The 15,443-nt window shown below is 33.9% G+C and overlaps 2 protein-coding genes and 1 pseudogene across 5 annotated transcripts; 2 read left to right on the top strand and 1 right to left on the bottom strand.

Annotated features, from left to right (window-relative positions):
* Nucleotides 1,374-5,863, top strand: LOC104788019 (annotated as a pseudogene).
* On the top strand, nt 6,351-8,934 carry LOC104788018 (agamous-like MADS-box protein AGL30). 4 transcript variants are annotated; one of them, XM_010513695.2, is made up of 11 exons: nt 6,351-6,625; nt 6,882-7,075; nt 7,191-7,247; nt 7,325-7,364; nt 7,447-7,511; nt 7,619-7,634; nt 7,714-7,775; nt 7,867-7,963; nt 8,042-8,098; nt 8,176-8,619; nt 8,718-8,934. In XM_010513695.2, the coding sequence occupies exons 2-11, from the start codon at nt 6,891-6,893 to the stop codon at nt 8,730-8,732; spliced, it is 1,038 nt and encodes a 345-aa protein (XP_010511997.1). In that variant the 5' UTR covers nt 6,351-6,625; nt 6,882-6,890; the 3' UTR covers nt 8,733-8,934. The 4 variants fall into 4 exon arrangements, with proteins under 4 accessions (XP_010511997.1, XP_010511999.1, XP_010511995.1 ...); XM_010513697.2 differs by having other exon boundaries at nt 6,890-7,075; nt 8,182-8,619; nt 8,718-8,933; XM_010513693.2 differs by having other exon boundaries at nt 6,890-7,075; nt 8,718-8,933.
* Nucleotides 10,236-11,819, bottom strand: LOC104788017 (expansin-A1). The gene is made up of 3 exons (XM_010513692.2): nt 11,518-11,819; nt 11,124-11,436; nt 10,236-10,985 (listed from the first exon to the last, which is right to left on the bottom strand). The coding sequence occupies exons 1-3, from the start codon at nt 11,642-11,644 to the stop codon at nt 10,679-10,681; spliced, it is 747 nt and encodes a 248-aa protein (XP_010511994.1). The 5' UTR covers nt 11,645-11,819; the 3' UTR covers nt 10,236-10,678.

Raw genomic sequence — 15,443 nt, 5'->3', positions numbered from 1 at the left:
TAATAGTTTTTTTTAGACTATATAATAGTTATAATTTATAAAATTAGAGTTATTATTTGATTCATTAGTTGGTTACAAAATAGATTATATGGGTTAGCTTCGTTAGTCATACACGAGATTTAGGGGTTAAAATAATTACTTTACCTGTATTATTATTAATTATTAGCAATAAATACACTTAAAGAGTATATTTCAAATAATAATACAACTTAAAAAAATAAATCTTTAACAAAATATATCTCTATTAAACACGTCTGATAGAGTATATTTACAAAACCATATATATTATTAGGCAATTAAAGAAATATAATAAAATCTTTAAGTTGTAATTATATCAAGCAAAAAAATTTATAATTTTTTAATTGATTTTATTCAGTTCTTTGTCTAGCTTCTTTAGATGAACCGTTAGTTATTCTAGATATAATAAATTTTAAATTTCAAAAATTTCAAAATATTAGAAATATTTACATTTATTAAAAACATATCACAGACATGGTTATATACTTATATGGCGGGACGGATTTGTCAGTTTGAGTTATATTTATGAAAATTACCCATACTATAGTTTGGGTACTATTCTAGATTAATACCCATGCTACAACATGTTTTAATGCTATTTTAGAGTAATTCTCTATTAGTACTTAGCAAGACGGGTTTGTGTTGATTAAATTACGGTTAAAAGTAAAAATAATTTATTTTGTAGTATACCACAGATTAAATCCTAAAATTAACAATCAAAATATATTTATACAATCTTAAACACTACATAAATGATAAAACAAACAAATTCATAAATAAATATAATTTGAAAATTTTAAAAAATAGTTAAAAAAAACTATAGCGCAGGTTAAAATCTAGTTCATTAAAATAAAACACAAAACTTTAATTAGACAAAACTTGCATGAAATGTTTATAATAACATCTCGAGAGTATAAGTGTAATAACGTAAGCACTAACTAGATTGAGTTGGCATAAATAGCAAAACCCATAAATACATTAACCCAATTTGAAAATTTCAATTCTTAATGAATTCGTTAACAATATTAGTCCATGCGATATCTCATTTAATACCAATTAGATTTTTTTTAGGCTTAATGTCGATGATGCATTTGGATTTTGGAGTGTTGAAGACGAAAAAACACTTAAAATGCTTAGCTAAATTACATAGCCCATTCTTAGCCTGATCTTTTCATTTTCATTCCTTGTCGACCAAAGGTTAGTAAACATCCATGACTTACTTCTGTGGTGTTGAGTCAATGGAGTCAAGATAACGACATAACGTGTTCAATAATGTAGATGGAGTCAAGTTAACGTGTTCAATAATGTATCTACACAAACCCCTCTTTGTTAATACATCATTCGTTTAGCTGCGCTAAAAAGTAAAAGATTTTTTGATCTTGAGATTTTCTCAGTGTTATGTTAATGGATTTTTATTTTTTCCTCACCATTTTTGCTACTGCTGCAATAGGCTTCTTCATCATTTTTAGAAAATTCGGAATCCATCAAGAAAACAAAGATGTGGGTTCTTCTTCTATATCTTCTCCATCTTCTTCAACATCTCTTCCAACTCTTCCATCTGCTTTGTCTTCCAACTGGAGTCACCATGTCTTTCCGAGCTTCCGTGGGGAAGATGTTCGCAGAAACTTTCTAAGTCACATTCAAAAAGAATTTCAAAGAAAAGGAATTACTCTTTTCATTGATAATGCGATCAAGAGAGGTGAATCCATCGGTCCTGAACTCACTAAAGCCATTAGAGGATCTAAGATCGCTATTGTCTTACTCTCGAAGAACTATGCTTCTACAAAGTGGTGTCTTGACGAATTGGTGGAGATTATGAAATGCAAGAAAGAGTTTGGTTTAACGGTGTTTGCCATTTTCTATGAAGTTGATCCATCTCATGTTATGAAGCTTACTGGAGAATTTGGAGCTGTCTTTAAGAAAACTTGTAAGGGTAGAACAAAGGAGAACATTAACAGATGGAGACAAGCTTTTAAGGAAGTGGCTACAATTGCTGGTTATGATTCAATCAACTGGTTTGTCCTTTTAAATCACCCTTTACTCAATATTTCAACACATCAAAATATTGTATATACCTTTTGAGTCCATATGTAAAACTTCATATTACTAATTTAAAATATGTATTAATCTCACTCATTTTTGGTAGGGAAAATGAAGCTGCCATGATTGAAGAGATTGTCACTGAAATTTCTAAAAGATTGATTAGTTACACACCAACAAGTGATCTCAATGGTTTAATTGGGATGGGAGATCATTTACAAAAGATGAAACAATTGCTTTGCTTAGACTCATCAAATGAAAGGAGGACGGTTGGGATTTTGGGTCCTTCTGGAATTGGTAAAACCACCATTGCTAGAGTTTTACATAATCAAATCTCAGATGGTTTTCAATTGAGTGTTTTCATGAAATTCAAACCAAGTTATGCAAGACCAATCTGTTCTGATGATCATGATGTGAAGTTGCAATTAGAGCAGCAGTTTCTATCTCAGTTATTTAACCAAAAAGATATCAAGATTCATCATTTAGGAACTGCACAAAACTTTGTGATGGGAAAGAAAGTGCTTATTATTCTTGATGGAGTGGATCAGTTAGTGCAATTACTTGCCATGCCAAAAGTGATATGCCTCGGTCCTGGATCTCGTATTATCATCACCACACAAGATCAAAAACTTTTGAAAGCAGTTAAGATCGAACATATATACAATGTGGATTTCCCACCAGATGATGAGGCTCTTCAAATCTTCTGCATGCATGCTTTTTGTCAGGATTCCCCTCATGATGGTTTTGGTAAGCTTGCTAAGAAAGTTACAAGACTTGCTGGTAATCTCCCTTTGGGACTTAGGGTTATGGGTTCTTATTTTCGGGGAATGTCCAAGGAAGATTGGAAAGGGGAACCACCAAGGTTAAAGATACGCCTTGACGGAGAAATAGGGAGCATTTTAAATTTTGCTTATGATGCCTTAGACGATGAAGACAAAGATTTATTTCTCCATATAGCCTGTTTTTTTAACGACGAAGGCGTTGATCATACCTTTGAAGATACACTTCGTCATAAATTCTCGAACGTGCAACGAGGGCTCCAAGTCTTATTTCAGAGATCTCTCATGTCCCAAGAGAAAACTCAACCGATGCATAATCTACTAGTTCTATTGGGTAGAGAAATTGTTCGTAACCAATCCATTTATGAGCCTGGGAAACGTCAATTTTTAGTTGATGATAGAGAGATTTGTGAAGTACTCACCGAACATACAGTAAGTTTTGTCATTTATCTTTTAGTTCCTTTACGCATATACAAAGTTATAACTGACCATCTCTACTTTTATATGTGTTTCTTTCTCCAGGGCAGTGAACGTCTTATAGGTATAAATTTGGAAGTTCATGGGAACGTGGACGAACTGAATATAAGTGAGAGAAGTTTTGAAGAAATGCCTAATCTTCAATTTTTGAGAGTCTATCATGAAAGATTGCACTTACCACAAGGTTTATGCTATCTACCTCCAAAACTTAGAATTCTACATTGGGATTATTATCCGTTGAAATGTCTGCCTTCTAAGTTTAATCCCAAGTTTCTTGTCAAGATAATATTGAAAGACAGCAAACTCGAAAAACTATGGGAAAAAATTAATCAAGTAAGCATTTACCATTCTTTTATGAGTTTTACTTCAGTTTAATTTTCTATGCGATTATTTTTGTACAAAACTGTTATTTTCAAAAATAAAGATAAAAAGACATGATTTTAGCCTTTATGTGCCTTCATTACTTAACTCGTTTTTGTTTGTTGTCTTTTTCTTTTGGTCATTACAGCCCCTTATTAACCTCAAGGTGATGGATTTAGGTTATTCAATGAATTTGAAGGAGCTTCCTTGTCTCTCAACGGCCATTAATCTCCTACATATGAATCTCTATCAATGCTCAAGTTTGATAGAGCTTCCTTCCTCTATTGGGAATGTTACTAATATTCAGAGCTTAAATCTAATAGATTGCTCGAGCCTAGTAGAACTTCCCTCATCTATTGGAAATCTTATCAATCTCCAGGGTTTTTATCCCCACGGATGTTCTAGTTTAGAGGAGCTTCCTTCATCTATTGGAAATCTCATTAGTCTCAAAAAATTGGATATCAGTGGATGCTCAGGCCTAGTGGAGCTTCCCTCATCTATTGGGAATCTCATCAATCTCCAAGAATTGGATATTTGTAGCTGCTCAAGCCTAGTGGAGCTTCCCTCATCTATTGGAAATCTCGTTAATCTCCAAGAATTTTTTTTCCACGGATGTTCAACTTTAGTGGAGCTTCCTTCATCGATTGGAAATCTCATTAATCTACAGATATTATATCTAAGTAGATGCTCAAGCCTAGTGGAGCTTCCCTCGTCTATTGGAAATCTCATTAATCTACAGAAATTGGATCTTAGTAAATGCTCAAGCTTATTGGAGCTTCCATCATCTATTGGTAATCTCATTAATCTCAAGAAATTGTATCTCGGTGAATGCTCAAGCCTAATGAAGCTTCCCTCATCTATTGGAGGAATTATTAATCTTGAGAGACTATATCTCAATGGATGCTCAAGCCTTGTGGAGCTTCCCTTTTCTATAGGAAACCTCATTAATGTCTGGGAGTTGTGGCTCAATGAATGCTCAAGCCTAGTAAATCTTCCCTCATCTATTGGAAATATCATTAATCTCGAGAAATTGGATTTTCGTGGATGCTCAAGTCTGGTGGAGCTACCCTCGTCTATTGGAAACCTTCGTATGTTGAGAGAGTTGAGTTTACAAGAATGCTCAAAGGTAGAGGTTCTTCCTTTCAACATCATCTTGGATTCTCTAGAAGAACTTGATGTCACTGGTTGCTCGCAATTGACAAGTTTTCCCGTGATTTCTACAAACATTAGAAAACTATTGCTCCGTGGATCTTCGATAAAAGAAGTTCCCTTGTCGATCAAGTCATGGTCTCGACTTCATGACTTGTGTATAACATATTGCAAAGACCTTGAAGAATACCCACATGCTCTTGACATCATCACAGAACTGGAGTTGAACGATACAAAAATAGAAGAATTTCCTGCATGGGCCAATGGTATCTCTCGTTTACGTTGACTTGTACTCAAAAAATGCACAAAACTGGTATCACTCCCGCAGCTTCCAACTTCCCTATCATGTTTATATGCAAAAAACTGTGAGTCCTTGGAAATACTTGCTTGCTCCTTTCCCAATCCCAAAGTTTGTCTCAAGTTTATTGACTGCTGGAAACTGAATGAAAAAGGGAGAGACATCATTATCCAGACGTCGACAAGTAAATACGCGATCTTGCCGGGTAGAGAAGTGCCTGCGTTTTTCACTTACCGAGCTACTACTGGAGGTTCTCTGGCAGTGAAGTTGAATCAGTCGAGTCTTCCTACATCTTTGAGATTTAAGGTTTGCATCTTGCTGATTAGAAAGGGTAACACAGCTGATTATGAGGACGGGTCGAGGGTAATGATTTCCATCGTAGACAAACAGAGTGGTCACAATTATGGATATGGAAGCCAATTTCTATGTCCACTTTTAACGAAGCATTTGTACACCTCTGAAGTGGAAGTAAAAAATCTGGAATCCAGAGATCTTTTCTTTGAGTTCAAACTCAACGGTTCTAAATGGGAGATAGGTGAATGCGGGATACGCCCACTCTTGGAGGAAGACACTCATGTGGAAAATTCTATATAATGAGGTGATTAGTTCATTGTCAGTGTATATATATTTTTGTAATACATTTTTCCTTCTTCTTATTTTTCTTTCGCTGTTTCAAATTTTGTAACATTTGGTATTCAACATAGAAAGTCGTAAGCCGGCCGGTAGCTCTACTAAGCGAAGATTTCAGGGAGAAATCAATCACTGAAACACTCTTTCTCAACCTTCATAGCATCGGTTTCAAGATTTCTGCTTCGTTATTCCTCCCATCATTCGGAATCTAGTTTCTAATAACAGTTTTTAAAAGTACCAATTTGTTTTCTTTTTTCAAAATCTTTTACTAAAATAAATATCTGAAATCATCAAAACATATTAATAAGCATGTATATACAAAAACATAGATGGTTCAAGAAAAAACACATGTGAAAAATGTAACAAAGAAACAAGGGTTGTCTAAACTAATCAACACGTGTAGACCGTGCATTTCTACGACCGCAAGATGGATTGCTTCACCGTTACGGCACAGCCTCATCTGATCTAAGTGCCACATTCCTAAGATTTGGAACCCGATAGGATTGACACGTAACACGTCGGTTGGTTAGTAGCTACTGGTGACTGATTACTTCGGTGGTTAGCCTAAATGAGTGGTCCAATAAACATAAAGCGGGTGATTCGTTGTTTCTGTTCTGTGAAGTAATAAGAGAAGAAAATTAATGAGACAATCACAAATTTACCTAGTCTCTAGCTTCAAACCCTAATTCCCGATTTTTTGGTCTCCCAACCAATACCTATTTCTTCTCTCTCTCCTTCACCTCAAAGCTCTGTTTTTTTTTTTCTTTGTCCTATTCTCTCTCTGTTTCTTTCTTCCTCGTAAAGGAAAGTTTCGTTTTCCTTTTTAGGTTTCAGCATCCGAATTCAAAGAAAGTTTTGTTTTATCTCAAATTAGGTGAGTTCAAATCTTCACTATTTCAGGTTAATTCTTTTGATTTCTAATTTTATTATGTTGTCTTCTAGGTTTTCCTAAAATTGGTAAGCACTCATTTATTGATGAAAGTATGAATCTTGGAAGATGTTATAATTTTAGTTTGCTACCAAAATGGGTTGTCCTATATTGGTTTGTTTGGGTTTCTCGATAGGAACAAAGGTTGTTCTTTTATTTGAATCATGTTTCTCGATAGTAAGATTGATTGATTGATCCGAAGTTATGCAGGATGGGTAGAGTGAAGCTAAAGATAATGAAACTACGGAACATGAATGCACGTCAATGTACGTATGCGAAAAGGAGACATGGGATTATGAAAAAGGCTAAGGAGTTATCGATCTTATGCGACATAGATGTTGTGCTTCTCATGTTCTCTCCCACGGGAAAGGCTTCACTGTGCCTAGGCAAAAACAGGTCTGATCTTACTTTTCTTAGTACCAAAAAGGCTGTTTTCACATCGTTCTTGTTTAGTTTTTGACTTTTTGTCTTTTGTTTGATGTTCTGTTTTTTTTTTTGGGTTTTGTTTTAGCATTGGAGAAGTCATTGCTAAGTTTGCTCAACTCACTCCTCAAGAAAGAGCAAAGAGGTTACATCCCTTCACTCCACACATTTCTAGAATCTATATTTGTTATGCGTTAACATTACACTGAACATTAAACTCAGATCAATTTGTCGTTTGAACAGGAAGTTGGAAAACCTTGAAGTAAGTAGTGATTCTTGGCTCTGTTTAGTCTCTCTTCTCTTCTCATCACCTACATTAATACCTTTTTTCCACAATATCTCAGGCTTTGAAGAAAATGTTCATGAAACTTGACCACGACGTAGATATATCTGAGTTTCTAGACAGAAGGTGTGTATATTATATAAAGAATATCAGATTCTTTGTGAACTCTTTCTCTCTTTGTTCTTGTTTTAGTGTTGTTGGGTATTACTAATGTGGCTCATTTTTGTTAACAGTACACCAACAGTTGAGGTATGTACTAAACTACTACTACTACTACTAGTATGATGTCTATAATGATGCTGAAGTACCTCCTAATTGGAACTATAAGGTGCTAAGCGAAAAAGTCAGGTTTCTGAGAACACAATTATCAGATATACACACACGACTAAGGTGCCAAGATCTTGTATATATATACTTTCTGTTACATGTTCCTTATGGTTTTGCTATTCTAATTTGTGAGTTACATGGTTTTTTGAAATAGCTACTGGACCAATCTAGACAATATCAACAACGTAGATGATTTGCAGCAACTAGAGGATTCACTAAGACTATCTCTGGCTCAAATCAGTGCTCGTAAGGTATATAATCCATCTCCTAGATAATAATGAGTTAACGTCTTATATTACAAAACTTATGCATCTTATGACGACGTATAGGCGAGCATGCCGCAACATCAGCAGCGACAGCTTATGTCCTCAGAATGCAAAAACCAGGTAAAGAATCATCAGTTTGGACATTAAAGATGTTTAGGTATGTGTATAAAATAAGCTATAACATTGTGTTTATGCAGCTGCAGACTGAAATAGATATAGATTTCGGAATAGAGATGGAGCAACAGCTTGAGAATTTCTCATGGGTTCGTACTACTGATGAAAACATGAATGTTCCTATAAAAGAAGAAAACCCTTATCTGCAGGTTCATCAAATGTACAAGGACATAACGTGTTCTGCAAGTTCATCTCTTGGAAATTACTCAGGACTCTCAACTCCAAAACTAGAAACCGGCAGCATTCCCGGGATACCGGCTGATCCAAGCCTACAATTCGGCAATCCTAGTTTCCTAAATGATCAAAAGCTTCAGAAACTAGCTGAGTGGAATCTGTTAGGAAGTCCTGCCTTTAGCCAGGTCTTGGAAGCTTTTCATAAGCCTCAGTTGGGAGGAAACAAGTACAACTGGACCTCTCCTGAAACATTACCTTATGTTGCTATCTTTGATGATCCTCTATATTTTTGGGTAAATAACGGTTTGCTCATCATTCATTTGCTTCAAAACTCAGTTTTTGGCAGGTCTTATTATGGTGACTGTTTCTGAACAAATTGAATTTGATGCAGCCAAGTGAGCAGTAGCTCCGGAAAAACTCAAGAGGAATTGGATCCGAAAACCGCCTTGTCTTGTATTGAGCAGTCACAATTCACAAATGCAGAGGAAAGCTAGGATAAATAAGTAACAGGGACACACTATATAATATATATGATACCATTTTAAGTTACTTGTAACTCACGACATCTCTAAACAGCGTAAGCAGAGTTTTGTTTATTTTCTCTATTTTATTGTCTTGCCTTGATAGTTGATACTATATATGGGAAGAAAATTCAAACCATCATGAAGAGTGAAAAACAAACCATATATATATATATCCATCTACATCTCTAAACTAAACCATAATCCAAACAAACAACACAATATATACAACTCATCACCAGGGCTCACTGAATGCTAAGTTGCTAACAATGTGAATGGGCTATAGATTGTAATGGGTTTTGAGAAGGTCCATTGGGAAAATACGATACAAGGCAGTAAGGGTTTTTAAGAAGGTCCATTGGGAAAAGACGATAGTTACATATGTTGGTTAGCAATGCGACTGATGGGGACTCATAAACAGAGGGACTCATGTGGGTAGTTAGAACAAAATAGGATTGTCAGACGAGCACATGGCTTCGGTTATTCTGTATCACTCGTGAACTGTTACTACGTGCACGTCATTCTACTTTTCTTTTTTTCTTTTTGTCACAACATGCTATTTGCAGCGTAATTTATTTTTTATAATAATTATTATCTGATAAAACATTAAAAGATTTATTCTTTCTTATGGCTGATTTTAATTTCTCAGTCAGTTGGATTTTTTAATCTTTCCCCAATAATTTTCTGTCTACAAAACTAACTACAGAATAAAATTCTTCAAAATAAAAATAAGAGTATATTTTGATGGTTGAAAAAGGTATTCTAGTGAAGTGACATATATATTTTTATTTTTGTTAAGTTCTAATGTTTTTTTGTCGACTGTTGTATGTCTTACATATACATGAAGTTTTTTTTTTTTTTTTTTTGAAAAAGACATATATATACATGAAGTTATATGAAGTTACATACATATACATGTCCATCAATACACACGACAGTTATATATTTTACATACGGATGGATGACGAATAAATTGCTAATATTGCCTAGTCTATAACAAAAAGATGAATTTATGTCCTGTATAGTTATAACTTATAAACGAATCTATTACGTTTGGGAAAGAGTGAGCAGGCGGTTACAACTTACAACTCTGCTTTTATACATGTGCCATTTGAGACAATCCCATATATGATAGTTAAGTTAAAATAGATACCATATAGTCATCAAATAACCAAATCTCTTCACATGCAAGCAAATACAATACCATACTACTTGTCGGAGATAAGTCTTTTGATAGGTTAATTAGTCTAGTTTTGACAATTGATAAATTCTCAATGCAATTCATGTGTATTATAAATACATGCCGGACGTGAAACTAAAGTTAACAAATACATGCCAATCATGTTCCTGACTCTATATGATATGATAATTTATTATTACACACAAAGTAAATAACAAATCTTCAATACTTTCTTACTTGTAAAAATCGAAAAATTTACAACATACATGACTTTTAACGAGATTAATACAATCTAAAACTCTCCCTCTCGTTCCGAGAAGGGATTACAAATGACATGAGAGACTACTACTAGTAGCGGGTGGGTAACTTAATCCACCTCTGCATCAGTATAACATAAAACCTCACCAATAAAAAAAGAAGAAGAGAAAAAAGATAAAGAAAAGGTCCCAACAAAGAAGACGTCATCAAGGGCCTCGTGCAAAATCAAGCACTCAGAAGCACCACTTCTCTTTTTTAGGTAACCCTAACTGTAAGAAAGGACCAAATTACTATTATGTCCCTCTCTAAAGCTTTTTTTGCTTACTGCTTCTACTACAACATAGACACCACACACGATCAATGAGACGAGAGATTTGACGAAGTCACCCCTTCCTAACGCAGCTGAGCGCCGGTGAAGGTCTGGCCGAAAGACCAGCCTGCGGGAGCGGCGTTGTTGGAGATGATGGTTCGACCGTCGCTTGTGGTGATTTTGAAAGACAGAGCTTGTCCGTTTAGGTAAGAGTTACTCTGCCAGTTCTGTCCCCAGTTCCTTGACATAGCTTGCCACCCTGTTCTTGAACCTTTAACCATCACAGAGTGAACATCTCCGGCTCCTCCTACGTTAGTAATCAGAACAAGGTTGAAGTAAGAGTGTCCATTTATCGTAAACCTTATTCCTCCTCTTCTCACGCATGGCACTCTGTTAAAACACACCACAAAAAAAAAAAAAAAAAAGCAAAACAGAGTAAGATTCTTGTTTAGGGTTAAAACAGAGCAGCTCTATTTCTTGTTTTTAAGGCTAAAAACAGAGCAGTTGAAAGAAAGGTTTTTTTTTTACCTTCGGTAAGCGACGGGGACAATGCCAGCTCTGTATTGAGCGATACGTTGAAATACAGGCTGAGAGAGATCAAAATGCTGTTGAGGAGGGTTACACCAACCTCCTGCGTTGTTCGGTAAAGCGTTGTTAGGTGGGCAAAAGTTTGTAGCTGTGACAACGATAGAGCCAGGGAGACACCATTTTCCATCGTTCTGGCATCTTAGCTCGAAGCAAGCACCACAACTCAGACCGTTGTTGAACAGAGCCGTGCTTAGCGCTGCGGTGTTGGTTCCATAGCCTTGGCTATAAAGGTTTCCGTATCCACAAGCACCTCCTGCAACCAAAGAGATTTTGAGAATTGGGACAAAATGCAAAATTTTAAAGCATCATGAGAGAAGGTTTCAAGGTAATATACCCATTGTGCCGGAAGCATCACCACCACCGTAGAATGTGGCGTGTGCGTTGACCCAACCTCCTCCGGCGTAGCCATTGACACATGACGTCATTACTCCGAGGATAGCCATAAACAAGACAAGAGCCATGGTTCTTTTTGAGAAGATAAAACTAGTGAATGTGTGTGTGTGGTGTGATAGAGAAAGCAAAATGATTACTTGGGGAAGGTTTGATCTTTCTTCCTTTCTCAAAGAGGAAAGAAGAGGAGGTGATTATGAGGAATCTGTTGTTTGGTTTAGAATTGGAAAAAGCTGAGGAGGCGAGTGGTTCAATTTATAGAAAACTTAGCTAGTGATGATTTTACTTTTTTGCCACTATTAAAGCAAATTAGTCTAAGCTTTGCACTCCTTATAATTTGTTTTATTTTTCTTTCTAAAACAAGGCAAAGACACGGACTGCAATTTGTATTAGTAAGGGTGTGAATGGTTACAGCGATTGGGGCGGACAAATCTGTCTACGGATTGGACCGCTTTTTATTTACCATTCAGCAAATGTAATACACAGTGGTGCTGCTCAAATAAAGCAGAGATAAGACCGCAGCAGACCAACTGCAGACCGCTTTTGCATACAAATAAAATTAGTTTGCAGCGGTTTGTAGTCTGCTTTAAAAATGGAGCGGTTCAAACTGTAGATGGATTTGACCGCCTTGACTACAGTTACCATTCAAACCTTTAAGTATAAATGGCATAAAAATGGAAGACTTAATATAAAATATTAATATTTTTAAGATTTTATAAATAATATAAATATAAAATTAGGTTTATTAAATGTACATATCAATGAACTATATAGTATATATGTAGTAATAAATAAAATATACATTTTTATTGTTGGGGACCAAAAACCGCTGAAGGTTTTTAATATTAAATGGTATGAAAAAGCAAAGAGGCAAAGACACATGTGAGCTACAAGACGGGTCGTGTGGTTTCTATTTTTTTTCAGGCGCCTTCAAACACACATAAACACAAATTTCCCTTGGGAAAATATATTTAGTCTATCAAGAACCATTGTGGAAAATTGTAAAAGATAAAAGTAGGTAATCTAAAAATTGTATTTGGTATGGACTATGGTAGATGTAAATATAGACATGGTTATGGCCTTATGAGTTAAAGTCAATATGGACTATGGAGGCTGGAGAAAGTTTTTATTACTGATGACTGAGTGTGAAATTGAATAATCAAAAGAAAATATCATAAAGACAAAGAAAATTCAAGTTGAGATCCAAGTGGGTCACAGTGGTCTGCTTTGAGGTCAATGTACCACGACACGTATAGGTTTGTCGTTCGTTTATCTCTCAATCTAATGTGTCGATGCCTAAACCATCTATTTATTTGAAATCATCAAAACTATGTACGATCGATGGAAGTCGTGTCTCGTTTATGTGAAAAAATGTCGCTGAATTAGTACATTAAAAAATTAAATTACTCAATGACAAAATAATTACTATTTTACATGTGTTTGGTGACTGATGAAGTATCTATAAACTTCTAAGGACTTTCTTAGGTGTTTCTGCAGAAGTATTTATTAGGGTTAGTTAGATTTTAGTAGTTTGAGTCACATTTTTGGTTTGCGCATGGAAGAAAAATAAATGTACATTAAATTTAATAAGGTGAAAGGAGAAATTCAACGGCAGAAATCGACGGCCAAGTTTCCGTAATTTCAGCTCAAAACATGGTCCACAAAGTATCATGGACGGTCCGTTTGCTAGTTCTCCAATGTCTCAAGATAATCATTTTTTAATAATTAGTAATATTGTTTTTTTTTTTCACAAAGAGAAACAAAATATATAAATGATGTATATTGATGAAGTAAAAGATAAATAAATGAAAACACAGAGATAGCCCCGCATGTGGATGACAGGCGCCGTTTCAAGCTAACGTTGTAAGCATGTATTGATAGATGAGCAGAACAATGTTGACACGATTCCATCTTCTTTTGAATTGTCTTTATTAGTGTTGTTAATAATGATTTCTTCTAAGTTCTACAAATGATTAGAGTAACACCAATTTGTAAACATGCAGGTACGTGTTAAGTTAATGCAAACAAATAATTTATTTGGAACTAGTTAAAATTTTTATTTATTTCCAAGTGAGCCATTCTTCAAAGTGTGTACGTAGTATATGTTAAAGCTAAATCATCAACGTGAAGAGACTGTTGGAATATTATGCATATTCTAAACACAAATTTTGAATGTTAGTCCTTATGACGATATAATTAACGTTATCAAATTTGAGTTAAGATTTGATTGAGCTTGCCAAAAAAAAAAAAAATATTATAGAGGCTTCAAAAGAACATATGTCCCTGAATTATCGCAACATAAACAAACGGTCATGACGACAACAATCATAAAGAGCAATTGTCAATATATGTACGTGCATTTGTATGTCTTTATGTGCTTAATATAAATTACACACATATGTGCATATAAGTAAAAAAATATATATAAAACTGTATATTAGTCTATATAGAAACTTAATTATTTTCTTTCCACGAATATGATAATTAATTTGTATATGCTTCTAGATTAATTATCATCGTCTGTTATTTTCTTAGTAGTCTGGTACTCTGATGTAAATCAGACAACCACTCTTTGCGCATGTTTGTCTGCGTGTATTATTATTAATATACTCCCATTCATATAACCCATATAACCATTAGTATTAAGAAAAAGATGGCTAGCTACATGAAGTATAGAAGAATGCATGGTCACACATGCCAAGTATAATATTGTATCCTCAACTACACGAAGTATATGTATTGCATGACCACATGCATGAACTATCTGACGTTATGTGGTCAACACCATAGACATACAACCCGGTACACCGGTCGAATGATTCCAGCGAAGACCGATGTTGACTCCGGCGTTGACCAACATTGACCAAAAAAGTTATATTTTAATTTTTTATATTAAACAAAATAATAAATTATTATATTAAATTATTTATGGTTTTTCATGATTAGAAAACATATTCTATTCAATATCCAATTATTTATATAACTCTAATGTATTTTTGCTTATAATTAGTTACTTTTTATTTTTAAAGCTAAAATAATAGTTAAATAAAAATAATTAATAATTATTTTCAAAATATATATAGATTTTATCTTGATTTTAGGATATGTTTGCAAAAGGATATAGAATAAGAGGATTATTTCAAATGCCCTTATATTATATATTGAAAATAATTATGTATCTTTAATTTTATCTGTTAAAAGTAAATAATATTAATTTTTTTGTTATTGTTTACATGTTATTAGGAGTAAGTAATTTTTTTTATACCAAAGAGTATCTAAAATTTTGTATACTCTTTACCATGAAAATTTTAAAGTAAAGAGTCATATACTCAAATCTTTTGCATATTATTTTTTAATGAAAGTAGTTGAATTTGATTTTATTGATTCTTGTAGTATTTAAAATTTAATAATTTGGTGATCAGAGATTTATATATATAAAATCATTAATAATTACATATTTTATATATATATATATGTATATATATATATTTCTTGAAAATATTGATTAATGATTTTATTTAACTATTATTTTAGCTTTAAAAATAAAAAGTAACTAATTATAAGAATGAATAGATTAGAGATATATAAATAATTAGATATTGAATAGATTATGTTTTCTAATCATGAAAAACCATAAATAATTTAATATAATAATTTATTATTATTTTTTTAATAAAAAAATACTTTTTTGTCAATGTTGGTCAACGCCAAAGTCAACGTCGGTCTTCGCTGGAATCATTCTGACCGGTGTATTGGATTTTATGTCTATGGTATTGACCACATAACGTCATATAGTTCATGCATGTGGCCATGCTATACATATACTTCGTGTAGTTGAGAATACAATATTATATTTGGCATGTGTGACCA

This window comes from Camelina sativa, chromosome 5, assembly GCF_000633955.1.
Source record: "Camelina sativa cultivar DH55 chromosome 5, Cs, whole genome shotgun sequence".
In the NCBI taxonomy this organism is placed as follows: Eukaryota; Viridiplantae; Streptophyta; class Magnoliopsida; order Brassicales; family Brassicaceae; genus Camelina; species Camelina sativa.
Note: the sequence above shows the minus strand (reverse complement) of the source record. Positions and strands in the feature narration are given on the sequence as shown.